The sequence below is a fragment of the Eublepharis macularius genome, chromosome 6 (assembly GCF_028583425.1).
Source record: "Eublepharis macularius isolate TG4126 chromosome 6, MPM_Emac_v1.0, whole genome shotgun sequence".
Lineage (NCBI taxonomy): Eukaryota > Metazoa > Chordata > Lepidosauria > Squamata > Eublepharidae > Eublepharis > Eublepharis macularius.
The window spans coordinates 136,887,776-136,901,552 of NC_072795.1; the positions used below are offsets into that span (position 1 = coordinate 136,887,776).

The window sequence follows — 13,777 nt, forward strand, 5'->3', positions numbered from 1 at the left end:
TATTTCTCCTCTCCATCCCCTTATATACACTCAACATTTTATATTCAAAATTTTAAAATGTTAATTTTACATTTGGTAAATAATACCAATAATAGTTTAATAATAGTTTTTCTTAAGTTTCAGCGATGTAGTCAAAAAATCCATTTTTTCTGAAATTCTAAGATTGGTCTATTATGTATATAAGAAGTTAATTTGTCGATAAACGCATATCCAAGCAACATTTTCAATCAACTCTGTCACACAGTGAGTTGATGTCTACATTTTAGTTTCTTATTTTTGTTCAATACATACTTCAGCTTTTTCCCTTTTTTACTCTTCCCTGAAATTAATCTGACTTCTTTTATAATGCTCTCCTATTGTATTCTGTTTGTTAAAGCGTATTAAATTTAAATACACTGGCTGCCACTTCTTTAGTTTTAGCCCTTAGGGTTGTGTCATAAGTAATAACCCAAGAGAGATACCTTGGTAAGGAACAGGGACTATAGCCTAAGGGAAAGTCTTTTGAACAGCGCTGATAGACAAATTTCCCCAAAGCATTCATAGAGTGCCATAAGGGAAAGCTGCACTTGTCCAGAGGTGCTGCTGTGGGATTAATGTAAAGCTTAGAGCTTTACCTTCAACCAGCCTGCCTCCCTAAAGTGGATAGTGCCCCAAGTGAAGCTGTCAGATTATTGAATCCCAGTTATCTAGAGTTCGTCTCCCCCTTCTGCAAGAAGCACAATTTCTTGAGTTCAAAAGGTTTATTGAAAGCCTAGGCTCTGACACAAGTATCCATATTCCAAGGCCTAGAAAGGATCTTGACTGAACACAGTCATTGTCGAGAATGAAAAAAGAAAGCACAACATGTGATACATCAAACCCTTCACTCCCAGCCTCCCCCTCCCCCATCTTCCATGGCGATGGGACCTTTGCTGTGGGAAGGCTCGGCCCGTCAAGGTCTCTGGCTGTAGAAACAGATAAGAGTATTCTCTCCCATGGAAAGCGCGGTCAAAATAACACCTGGGCCGATTCCAGACGGCCCCCCCGCCTCGCGAAACATCGCGCGTTGTCGCACGGAAAACGCGAAATATCGCGTTTTCTCGTGCGAGTTTTGCGTGACATTGCGCAAAACTCGCGCGAGAAAACGCGATATTTCACGTTTTCTGCACGACGACGCACGACAACACGCGATGTTTCGCGAGGCGGGGGGCCGTCTGGAATCGGCCCTGGACCTGGAGGGAGAGAAAGACTTAACGATTACAGAATTAAACATGGCGTAACTCTGACCAAGGAACCACAGAACATATTAGATCCTGACATTTGAGAGGTTTGGACTCTGCTCTGTTTTGACTAGCTCATGTGCACCACACACTCTTTCAAAAGGGCTGCACCAACTTAAGGGCAGAACGCACACCCAACCACCTTCACACAACACATGCATGTACACAATCCTATAAATGCAGCCATAATACTGTGTGATGCAAGTACAGTTTTGCTGGAATGTTTTGCGGCTTTGCATTGTCTAGTCCTGGTTACAAGGTAACATTTAGCACATGCCAGAGGAGGGGAAAATGGCCTTATAATCAACTTGGCCATCCTGTGCCACAAAAATCCAAAGCTTACTACTAAAATCTCCTACAGATTTGGAATTGGAATTATTTCCATTTAAGTATAACAGCCAGTATTTGATATACAGAAGTAGCTGTGCCATGAAATAGAATATACAAATTAAATAAAGCATTCGTTTTTGTCTCTTTTTTTAAAAAAAAGGACAGAATTTAATGTAAATCTTTTATTGGCTTACATCCTCTTTCTAAGTGTTTGCATCCTTTTTTACATTCATCATATTATAGGAAACAACCAGTGCAATCCTAAACAGAGTTACTCCAGTCTAAGACAATTGATTTCAATGGGCTTAGACGAGAGTAACTCTGCTTAGGATTTCAGCGGTAATAGGTCACTTAGAACCTTAGGGCACGATAGTGCTTCACGCATGCGCAACCAAGCATTCGCCACTCAATGGGCTTTCTCGTCAGACTGTCGCGTGGGGGTTGTCATCAGCAACGGTGCTCGACGTAGACTCGTACGCATGCGCTTACAGCTCAAGTCCCTCCCCTGAGAGGGCGGTGGCTGTCGATTGAATAATGGCGGCGGCCGCGCCGCGTCTGGCTGAGGAGCGCGTTGGGCAAGTGGTGCTGCCGGGAGACGTGTTGCTTCTCCCCTCCCAGCCGGAGGAGGACGGCGAGCGGCTGCGTCTCGCTCCCAGCGGGCCTCAGAAAGGGCGACTGGTTTGCGGGCCGGGGCTGCGGCGCGGTGGGGAAGGTCTGCTGGTCACCAAGTGCGGGCTGCTTCGGTATCGGGGCCCTGCCGGACAAGCAGGGGGAGGGACCGGAAGTGGCTCGGGCGGAACGTATTGGGTTGACTCTCAGCAGAAGCGGGTAAGGATAAGAGGGGAGGCGCATGCGTGCCGGAGCAGCCGGCTAAGCGCTTCTTCGGACGTCTGTTTCGACGTGTGTTTGCTAACAGCCTTTCTGCTCCCATTTTTAAATTTTTTTTATTTATTTCAAATAATAAATTCAAACATTAACACACAAAATCATATATCCACAATCATCCACTGCTTCAGTCATCATTAATCATCTAGGTCATATATATGAACCTAAACTCAACATCTAGATTCTATAAAAGAAAAATATAATGAATACATAATGAAACTCCTATATTTTATTGGCTTGTTTGCTTGCAATGCTCCAGACTGATCAGTTTGCTGTACACATTGTTACTTAATTTTGTATTCCTGATTCTAGTGCCTTTGGTAAGGGCCTTCAGTTTTATATTCATAACTCTATTCCCTTGTTCATTTCCATTGTTTATTGTCTGCCTTTCTAACTGAGATCCAAGGTGGGTTACACAGTGCTAGTGAAATAAAACACAACCGACAGGTAACATATCCACTGAGCATGTATAACAGTCAGAATATTCTGTGAAATACATACAGTAGGGCACAGTAGCAGAAAATTTGAAGATAAGCATGAAGTCAAGCATAGAGATGAAATCTTTCTGAAACAATTCATAACTAATTTACATGGTATGTTAAGCAATGTGGGAGCTCCCTAGTGGCACACATCTGCATCAGCATACAGTATCCAGTAGCATAGCATATAGTCCCTGTCCCCACCAAAGCATTCCTCAGAGCTATTTCTTATGACAGTCCTATAGTCTGGGTAGAAAGCCCTCCTGAATCATTCAGTTTTGCATAATTTGAGGAAAGTGGGAGCTTTCCTGACCTCCTCATGCATTATCTATCTTGTATTGTATGTTCACATTGTTGCTTGCATTGTCATTCAGTTTTGTACTATTACTGCTGTATTGTTAACTCTATGTCCTATACTGCATGATTGCATTCCCCGCCCCACTGTGGTAATCTGCCTTGAGTCTCAGTGAGAAAGGGGGCGGGGGATAAGTAGCTATTGGCTGTGAAGCTTGATCCCTTTCTTCCGAGACTGTCTAGTTTAGTTCCTTGCCTTGGAAGTATATAGAGTTTGATGTTTTTGTTCCCCTATGGTATTTCAGACCTGCAAAGGGAAGTAAAAAAAATTGCATATAGCAGTGCTAAGAAAATACTTAAAATTTCTAGGAATTGGCATTACACTTAGAGGCATTTGGAGATTTCATAGCCCAGAAATACAGGATTATGCCCAATATCTTGTACTTGCATCACCATCTGTTGTAATCAATGATAGATTATGACTCTGCTGTGTTCTAGATACAAGAATTGTGGATCCAATCCAACTGTTACACACTTATTTATATGGTGGAGTGCACACCAGCACTTTTTGAAATCTGTGTGACTTAATAGTGCTTAACATGAGCTGGATCATGCCCTTGTCTACATTATTGCGTTTTTGGAAGAAAGCTTCTAATGCTTCTTTTCAGAGGCATTAATGTGGTAAACCTTTCTCTGTTTCTCTCACATCTAGCTTTGGGTTGTAGTGTTTCGCTCATACTTTTGAAAATGAAAAGAATCAGGAAAACCTCTTATTTCAGTTGCTTTAGAGAAAGGTTCCAAAACTAGATCTTGCCTTGCTTTTATGTAAATAAATCATTTTTAACATATCCCCATTACATTTGCCAAAAAACAGGTATTAAGTATTGTCAAAGATTTTAATACCTGTATTAGTACATCTATACCAGCATTCAAGTTCACTGTTTAAATGCAGTTACTAAGGTGTAAGACTTTATGTTTTGGAATGCTCAGTTTATAGATACACTGACTTTGAAAATGAGTTGTGCGGTTTCACTGGTGTTTTTGACAGTGGGTTATGCTTCATGACACTGCTGCATAGCATTGGTATTTGTTGCAAGAGAAAGTTGCATGGATGTGAAGCAACTTTTTAATACCCGCATTTTTTTCATTACTAGTATGTCCCAGTCAAAGGAGATCATGTGATAGGCATAGTGACTGTCAAAGCTGGGGACATATTTAAACTGGATGTTGGCGGAAGTGAGCAAGCTTCTCTGTCCTACTTAGCCTTTGAAGGGGCAACCAAAAGAAACAGGCCAAATGTACAGGTGAGTACTCTAAAATATGATTGGTGGCAGGTAAAGGAGGGGAAAGAGAGCTGTAAGATGAAAAGCTACGCAGACGATGTGGTTATATCAGTGACAAATCCACTTATCTCCCTGATTTATGTAATGGAACAAATATTAAGATTTGGGCAGCGTTCTGGATACAAACTGAATAAGAAGAAAACAAAGATGATGTTACTTTGGACAACGAAAGAGGAATGTGAAAAGATCGGAAATATAACGAACTGTGCTATTACTACAAAACCGATAAAATATTTAGGGATATATGTATCATCATGAAATGAGAATCTCTTTAAAGATAATTATCAAAAAGTTTGGACAGGAATTATAGAAGACTTGCAGACATGGGAAAAATTAAATATTTCATGGCTGGGAAGAATTTCAGCTGTTAAAATGAACATCCTACCCAAACTGAATTTTTTTTATTTCAAATGATTCCAATTTATATAGAACAAAGAATCTTCAGCAAGTGGCAGAAAGTAGTAAATGACTTCATATGGAAAGGAAAGAAACCAAGAATAAGACTCAAAGTATTACAAGATGACAAAAAACAAGGGGGATTGGCTGTACTGAATATTAAATTGTACCATCAAGCAGCGGCGTTACTTTGGATAACAGACTGGATTACAAATCCAAGGAGTAGAAGAACCAAATTGGAGACAGTGGACACTAAAGAAGGTATGCATAATTATTTATGGACAAAGAAATCATGGAAATCCATTCACAAACAGGATGGGACCCATATTATAACAGATGGACTGCTTAAAATATGGTTCCGATGTAGAAACAGGCTGAGTGTACAAATCTCCCCACTGATGTCGCCAATTAATGCCTACTATGATGTAGCCACGAGAAATAGAATTGATCGACTCAGTTATGAATCAATGATGGATAAAGAAGGAAATAAAAAAAACTTGGCAAGAAATTCAAGCTCAAGACAAAAATATTCCATGGCTGATACATTACCAAACGGCATCAAGATTAAAGGAACAAATCCTCAAAGAAGGTGGCAGGCTGATAATATCTGGAGATCTGAGGCATCTCATGGGGAAGATCTATAAAATATTATTGTAATACTATAAAGAAATGGAGCAAGTAAAAAATTGTGTAATAAAATGGATGCAATCGACTTACAGGCGAAAATGGCCATTTTGGGTCTGTTTCGGCCTGGATCAGGGCTGAAACCATCCGGATTGGGTCGGTGCCAGGCGGAGGAAACCTCCCCCATCTGGCACCGACCCAATCCCGGCTGTTTAGGCCCCGATCCGGGACAAAACAGGCCCCAAAATGGCCATTTTTGGCTGTTTGGGGCACATTTCAGCCTGCATCGGGTGAAACCGTCCTGATCAGGTTGGTGCCTGGCGGGGGAAGCCTCCCCCACCTGGCACCGACCCAGTTCTGGCAATTTCAGCCCCAATTGGTTGTTTTTGGCTAGTTTGGCCTTCTTTTCCACTGGGATCGGGGCCGGAACGGCTGGGATTGGGTTGGTGCTGGGCGGGTGAACCCTCCTGTGCGTGGCACTGACTTAGTCTTGGAGGTTTTGGCCCCAATCCGGGCTAAAACTGACCCAAAATGGTGAAAACAGCCATTTTGGCACGTTTTGACCCGAATTGGGGCCTAAACGGCCAGGACTGGGTTGGTGCCAGGCGGGGGAGGTTTCCACCTCCCAGCACCAACCCAATTTGGGCTGTTTCGGCTGCGATCCAGGCTGAAATGGGCCCAAAACTTTACAAAGTCAGGTGGGCGGTGCCACCTGACTGTTGGGGGAACTACCGGAATGGCGTTCCGGTGCGTTCCCCCTCCAAATGAGCCCTGATTGGTATAAAATATTTTTTAGATGGTACACTACTCCCAAAGACATTATGAGACTCAGTAAGGGTTACAGTGGACATTGTTGGAAATGTCAAGAGTATGGATGCAACATTTTATCTCGTGTGGTGGACCTGCAAGGGAACACAGAGATATTGGATAAAGATACATGAAGAGATGCAAAAGATTCTTAAACTCAGATTTGAATTAAATCCGAACAGTCTGCTCTTAAATATCCTACCAACTAATGTTAGAAAAGAACAGGGAGATTTTCCGTTACATGGTGACGGCAGCAAGAGTGTTATTTGCAGCAGAATGGAAAGCGGATCTCTCTGCCCTGATGTGTTAGAGTGGAGAGAGAAGATTCGTGAATACGCATCATTGGTTAAACTGACTGCCTGTTTACATAATAGACTGATAGCTGAATTTTGGGAAAAAATGGAAGGACCTTTTTGATTACTTAGGCAGAAACTAACTGATATAGAAGCTTGCATAACTAAAACTAACCAGGAAGGAGGGAAGGAGAATTACGATGTATCTATGCTTAGGTGTAATAAATTTAGAATATTTATTGTTTATTAGGTAATCTAAGTTTAAATGTATTGCTTGTTTAACTCTCAAAACAATTCTATATGTACAGTCTATGCAGGATTGTACAAGTCTCAGCACAATTTCCAATCTAGTATCTGTATAATCTTTTATTAGCACTTCTTATTTTCACATCTTATCTTTTTAAACAGAATCTTTAAAAAAACAAAAAACAGTGATTGGTGGCAGGGATTCTCTTCAAATCCATATTCCTTGTTCATAGTAGTAATGTGGAATCAGCACCTCCTTGCCTGAGTGCACACATCTCAGACAAAGAGTCTGAATTCCTTTGCCTCTTTTTCCTTCCTCTGTCAGTTTTGACACGAGGATCTGTAATTTTGGGGGGGCATGTGGGATAACAACTCACGTCCTAGCCAGAAATAATAGGGAAGTTTGGATCATTTTTTTTCAAGAACACAAAACAGGCATATGTGGCAAAGCATTTGTGAACACCAGTCCTAAAAGTAAGACTGTCAAGATGTGCAATTTTGGCATTATTTTCCTTCAGTAATGGCTTCACTCCCTGCAAAAGCAGTATGAGCTAGAGGAGTTAAATATTCACAACTGGGAACGTCACTTGAAATCCAGCGGCTTATCTCTCTGCTTCCCTCATACTACTTAGTTTCACTGTCCCCTTCTGAAACTTGCATTTCAGCTGTGTTTAGTCTGCAAACGAAAGCTAGGCAAAGTCCTGTTAAGCTTCTTTTCCCCAACGTGAAGAGCAGCAGGTGCTTTGGGAGAGTAGCAGCTGAAATGCCTTTTAACACGCTCAAGCACAAGAAGAAAAGAGCTGAGGTGTATAAGGAAGCGCAAGCCCCGTTGTTCTTCACTCTAGGGAAGAGGCGGTGATTCTTAAAATCTTTTGCCTGTTCCTTGGCTTGCATAGTAGTGAGTTGAGCAGAGCGAGTTGTTGGCTGGGCTGCTCTGCTTCCTCTGATTTCTGGTCCATCAACGAGAACTGGATGACAAAAGGGTCAGCCCAGTTGGCAGAGTTTAGGAAATAATCCAATCCACGCTTTGGAATTTGCTTTCCATGAATTTACTGCAACAGGATTTTTGAAAAAGACAGTAACTGACTGCAGGCCATTTATGCAGCAAAGAGGCCGTCAGAGCACAAGCACTAACATACTGACACTCAGCAGAGAAAGAAGAGGTAGCTTGGACTGCAAGAGAAAACAATGAACCATAGAGAATGCTCCACAGCTCCCCCAAGGGTACAAGTGGACTAAACTACTCTTACAGCAGTATTTACAGTAACTAGACTCTTAGCAGGCTGTTGCTTCTCCAACAAGCACTGTGGCAGAACAAATGACTTTATTTCTTTAAATCATTGGTATCATAAAACACAATAGTAAAGAGTCCTTTAAGACTAACCAACTTTATTGTAGCATAAGCTTTCAAGAACCACAACTCTGTCAGCTCCATGCATCTGAAGAATAGCTGTGGTTCTCAAAAGCTTATGCTACAATAAAGTAGGTTAGTCTTAAAGGTGCTACTGGACTCTTTACCATTTCGCAACTACAGACTAGCACAGCTAACTCCTCTGGATCTATGAAACACAATGTGTATGAGATTATCTTAAGTAGATGGCGTAGTCCTAAATGTTTCTTCTTTCTGTAGGTGGGAGACCTTATTTATGGCCAGTTCATCGTTGCCAATAAAGACATGGAGCCTGAGATGGTCTGTATAGACAGCAGCGGCAGAGCAAATGGAATGGGAATCATTGGACAAGATGGCTTCTTGTTTAAGGTCTCCTTAGGCTTAATAAGAAAGTAAGTGTTGTAGAGTCCTTACTGCTTGAGCTTGGAAACTATTTGCCAAGTTTCCTTCATGACCCGTTTCTGCCTTGGATAATTTAAGCAGCAGATGGTGTTAAAACTGTTCTGGTACTGTAAAATATTAGTTTAGGGGGAGTAACGGATTACATGACTCTGGGCTTCCACTTAAAAAAATCATGCACATGCAGATTAAGACACCATGGGAACAGCTGGCCAAGAATTCATCTCTCTTTTGTCATGTCTCTGTAGGTCATTTTTAAAAAAGAAAATACAAAGGTGCAGTCAGTCATGTGACTTTGTGTTCCCGCCCAGCTGTGGCTAACCCAGGAGCAGGCTTGCCATTTCACGTGCTGTTAGGAGAAACCCGCCTTCTGGTCCACAGCTCCCCCATTGCACTGGTGCCCCAAGGATTTTTTTAATTGCACTTCCACTTGGAAAACAATAGAGTAAAAAAAAAACCCAAGCAGTCTGTATAGATTTAGTTATTTGCTAAAGGAAATATTCTAACTTTATGGAAGTTGCCATGCATTAACCTTTCTGCCTACTGTAACCTCCTTCTTTTAACAAAAAATTGATTTCAGACTTCTGGCTCCTGCCTGTGAAATTATCCAGGATTTGGGACAACTTTACCCATTTGAGTTGGTGTTAGGAATGAATGGAAGGATATGGGTGAAAGCCAAAACAATTCAACAGACTTTAATTGTGGCAAATATCTTAGAAGCCTGTGAACACATGACGGCAGAACAGAGGAAGCACGCTGTTGCCAGACTATCGGAGAGCTGACGAAAAGGGGAGGGGGGGGGAAACATTTTTTTAACGGTGTAAATTTTAGGCAGAAATGATTCATTTATTTTTTATATTTAAAGTAGTAACTGCTAATGTTCACCTTGACATTTATTTTGCATCTTTGTCTCTGGGACTTGTCCTGTGACTTACTGTGTATCCTGATGTTCCAAGCAATAAACTTCAAGATTTTTTGTACCAACCTCCATGATGCTGACTGGAGTAAATATTACTGATTTCCAAAAGAAACAAAAGCTTCACTCCAGCTTTTCTCATTCACATCTTCAGCCTGTTAGTAGTTACTGTTGGCAATTTACAACCCAGCACTATACATGTTTATGATGGCTTATTTGCAAGCAAACAGTTCAAGGATTTCTGCCTCTGTCAGCTATGCCCAAAGTTATTCCCATATTTTAAGGGGCTTCTGTCAAAGGAAAAGACATCCAGGGTTTAATGGAACAGGACTTTGCTGTTGTTAGGGGGTTTCAAGATAGATTGACCTTCAGAGAAACTATTGAGCCTGATCACCGTGCCTCTTCTCAGGTTCCCAGGTCTGACTTTCTCTTAACGCATGAATGTCCTTGATTGTCAGCCGATATACACAGCTGGCAGCTTTATACAATACATATTGTACTGGGTTGGACTGCCTTGCATATGTGAAATATAGTTGAAATGCAGACTCATCGCATGTAGGCCACAAACCTGCTAGACTAGGCTTGAACCCTTGTTCATAAAAGCAGGGAGTTTTTGCATGGGAGAACATGGATTATTGTGAATCCTCCTGCCTCTGGTCTGAAGCACTGCACTTGGCTGTACGTGGCTGCTGCCTGACGCATGGTGCAATGTGCCCCAGATGTTGCTCTGCCAAAGATCTACTTGCCTTGTAGTGCTGCAGCCCAGCCTAAGCCTGTTCTGATCCTGCATTTCAGCTGTGAAATTGATGGCCCGGAGTTCTCTCTGCCTTCCGCAGCAGAGGAAACCGGGAGTTTCACTTTATGGCTATGGCTGGATGAGAAGCATTCTCAAGGGTTTGAGTCAGCTTCCTATTCTCTCCCACGCTGCCCTCATTTCTTCAGGTCCCCCTTTTCTATGTTCCTGTAGGTTTCAGGCCACAGTGGCCTCTTTCAGAATGCATGGAGGGTAAGGTGGAAGAAGACAGAGTATTCCCTAACTGCTGAAGCAATAGCCATGTCTTCCGACTGACAGGATTCAAATGTACTGATAACCCTGAATGTGTTAGATTCTTTAATGCAGTGTATTGAATTTTCAGTGAGGGTGTTCAGTCAGATGCCTGCCTTGTGCTCTGTAAATCCTCTTATCATTGCAATATAACAGGCAGAAGGCTGCTGCTGGTGTCTTGGGTAGCTCAGTGGAGGGGGATGGTCCATTGACCCATTGCTCCATTGGCTTTATCTCAGATTCTGCATAATTTGGGGAAATGAGATATTCATTGGCTTCACTTCCATCACTAGTCAAATGTGCACTTGAAGAAAACCCAGGTTGGCAACCTGAAAAGAAACATATTATGTATTAATTAATGCTTTAGGCTGATCCTGCACTGGGCAGGGGATTGGACTAGATGGTCTGTATGGCCCCTTCCAACTCTGATTCTATGAATATAGATTGAGTAGACATATCTGTGACATACCTCTCCAACCCAGTCTCTTACACAACTTGTTTTTATCATTTGCCATTATATGAGATTCTTGTAAAAAAAAGCTACGTCAGCCATTCAAATTTTCAATTTGGATAACCATTTTGCATGTGGTAGCATCTCTCGTGCCTTTAACATTCCATGATACTATGTTGAAAATAAAACAGTATATCCAACCAATAAAGCTCTACTCCTTTATCACTGAATAAATGCAGGATATCACATATGGAATCTTATAAGTAAAATACTTATGAAAAAATAGTAAAGAGGACACATGGCAAAAGTACTAATTTAAACAAAATAAGTAGAACCAAAAATCTAAATAAGCCAGCAACTAAATCAGTCCACCACAACAGTGTGGCGGACACACAAACACACAAAAGACACGCTGTTATCTCTAATAGATTTTTTGATTTGTTTTATATTATTAAAAACAAACATACTAATAAAAAAACAAAAGAACAAAACATACAAAAACTATACGTAATATAATTACATATCTTTAAAAACCTTTCACTGTTAATGTATATGTAGTATACTTTGCATGTTCTAAGAGCTCAGCAGTAAACTACTTTGTCTCCAAAAGAACCCTGTGAGGTAGGCTGGGCTACGAGAGGACTGGCCCAGGCTCACCCAGCAAGTTTCATACCAAGAGAGGACTGGAAGCTGGGTGTGCCTGGTCCTGTCCCAATACTAACCACTGCACCACACTGTCTAGAAAACAGCCTTCTCCAGGCTACAGTTGCCAGCCCCAGGTTGGGAAATCCCTGGAGATTTGGGATCCTGGAGAAGGCAGGGTTTGGGAGGGAAAGGACCTCAGCGTGGTGTGATGCCATAGAGTCCACCCTTTAAAGCGGCCATTTTCTCCAGGGGAGCTGATCTCTGTGGCGTGGAGATCAGTTGCAATTCCTGAAGATCTGCAGGCCCCACCTGGAGGTTGGCAACCCTGCCCAGCTTCACGCCGGCCACCCTGCGCGGCTCCCTTTCTAGCGGCGGGTCAGAAGCGTCCCCTCCCCCGGCGGAAGCCTCCCGCCCAGCGCCCCCTGCCTCCGACCTCCCCCCCCCGCCCAGCGCCCCCTGCCTCCGACCTCCCCCCCCCCGCCCCCGGGGGAAGCGCGGGGCGTCCCCGCGCATCGCTGGCTGCGGGCTCGATTCGCCGGCCTCGGCTGCCCTCCTCGGCGCTCCGCCGGAGCGGCTTTGGGCTGCCTGCGGCGCCGCTGCGGGGTCGAAGCGCAGAGAGCGCAGCGCGGCGGCGGAGGCTGCGGGTCGGGCGGCTGCAGAGGCGGAGAGCGGCCAAGCGGGGACCGGCAGCTCCGGGAGCAGCTCCGGGCGCCGCTGCCGCGTGAGTCCGCCGCCTGCCCGGGCCGGCCGAGCGCAGCGGGATGAGGTTCCCGGGCAGCCTCCCTCTCGCGCGGGCGCTGCGGGGGCGAAGCGCGGGCGGGCTCGGGCTCGGGCTGGGGGGCGGCCGGCGCCAGCCTCGGCGCGGCTCCTGCGCCTGGCCTGACCGAGGGACCGGGGCCCCCCCGGAGAAGGACGCGCCCCTGGGTGGAGGAGGAGGAGGCGCGCGGCCGCCCCGGGCCATTCGGGAACGCTGGACTCCAGGTTGCCAAGTCCGCGTCGGGAGATTCCTGGGGAGAGGGGTATGGGGGAAGGCCCCTCAGTGAGGGATCATGCTCCGCCCTGCAAATGTTATGTATTCATGTATCTATTCGTGTTATTATTTCTAGTCCACCTTTCTCTCTGAGATTAGCACAGTCAAGATCAAGGGCATTTCCATAAGCCGCGCCGCAGGGTGAACAAATGCACGTTTACAAAGACACGGAAAATGAAATCCTGCCCTCCAGTCATAGCTGACTGATGGCAACCCCTGGTGGGGTGTTCATGGCAAGGGACTAGCAGAGGTGACGGATTGCTGCCCTCTGGAGATCAGCTGTAATTCCAGGAGATCTCCAGGGCCCCCCCCCTGGAGGTTGGCAACCCTCTCGGTGGCCGAGTAGTTCTACATCCTATTCCCCCTCTACCTTAATCCCTTTGTGCACAACTTAAGTGGAGGTCAGTTTTTAGAGCACCCCCTCCTGATTTGGAAGCTCCCACCCTATCCCGCAAGTGGTAAAAATAGTCTGGCTCTAAGTTATGCAGGTCTCTTCCTCGGGTGTAAGCACCTGTGCCCGAAGAAGAACTTAATGTGCCTTAAAAGACTGCTTTTGCTATTCCCCTCCCAAGCTCCTTGTCTTATTTGGTAGAGCTGCAAATGAAAGTCAGGGAGCGTTACTTTGGAGTAAACAGACAGGATGACAGGTTCTAAGCACCATGTCTCACTCTGGGGGACCAATCCATACTTTCTCTGACACTTTCATCTTTTAGTGTATGTGTTGTGCTTACTTCAGAGAAAGTTCCAGTGCAATCAGTAGGGCTGGACATAGAATCCAGGTACATAGAAATCACAGGGTACATTTTTCAAAAACACATTTTGGGTGTTTTTATTGAAAGATCATTGCAATCTGCTATGAATCAGTAGTTGGTTTTTATTGCTGTTTGTTGAATTTTTTATTCACTGATTAAAAAATAAATTAGCGTATAAATTTAGTGAACAAAT

At 43.9% G+C, this 13,777-nt stretch overlaps 2 protein-coding genes across 5 annotated transcripts in view; both read left to right on the top strand.

Annotated features, from left to right (window-relative positions):
- The first annotated feature begins 2,110 nt into the window (after positions 1-2,110).
- On the top strand, positions 2,111-9,717 carry EXOSC3 (exosome component 3). Its single transcript, XM_054983505.1, has 4 exons — positions 2,111-2,417; positions 4,402-4,551; positions 8,587-8,738; positions 9,326-9,717. The coding sequence occupies exons 1-4, from the start codon at positions 2,124-2,126 to the stop codon at positions 9,525-9,527; spliced, it is 798 nt and encodes a 265-aa protein (XP_054839480.1). The 5' UTR covers positions 2,111-2,123; the 3' UTR covers positions 9,528-9,717.
- Positions 9,718-12,044: 2,327 nt separating this feature from the next.
- PRXL2A (peroxiredoxin like 2A) overlaps positions 12,045-13,777 on the top strand; it is a 33,747-nt gene continuing 32,014 nt past the window's right edge. Inside the window, exon 1 of one of the 4 annotated variants that reach the window (XM_054982090.1) lies at positions 12,045-12,117. The gene's annotated coding sequence lies outside the window, so the exon portion shown is untranslated. Of the gene's footprint in view, positions 12,118-12,320; positions 12,524-12,762; positions 12,784-13,777 lie in introns of those variants that run through there. The other 3 variants (XM_054982088.1, XM_054982093.1, XM_054982092.1) reach the window with 3 other exon arrangements.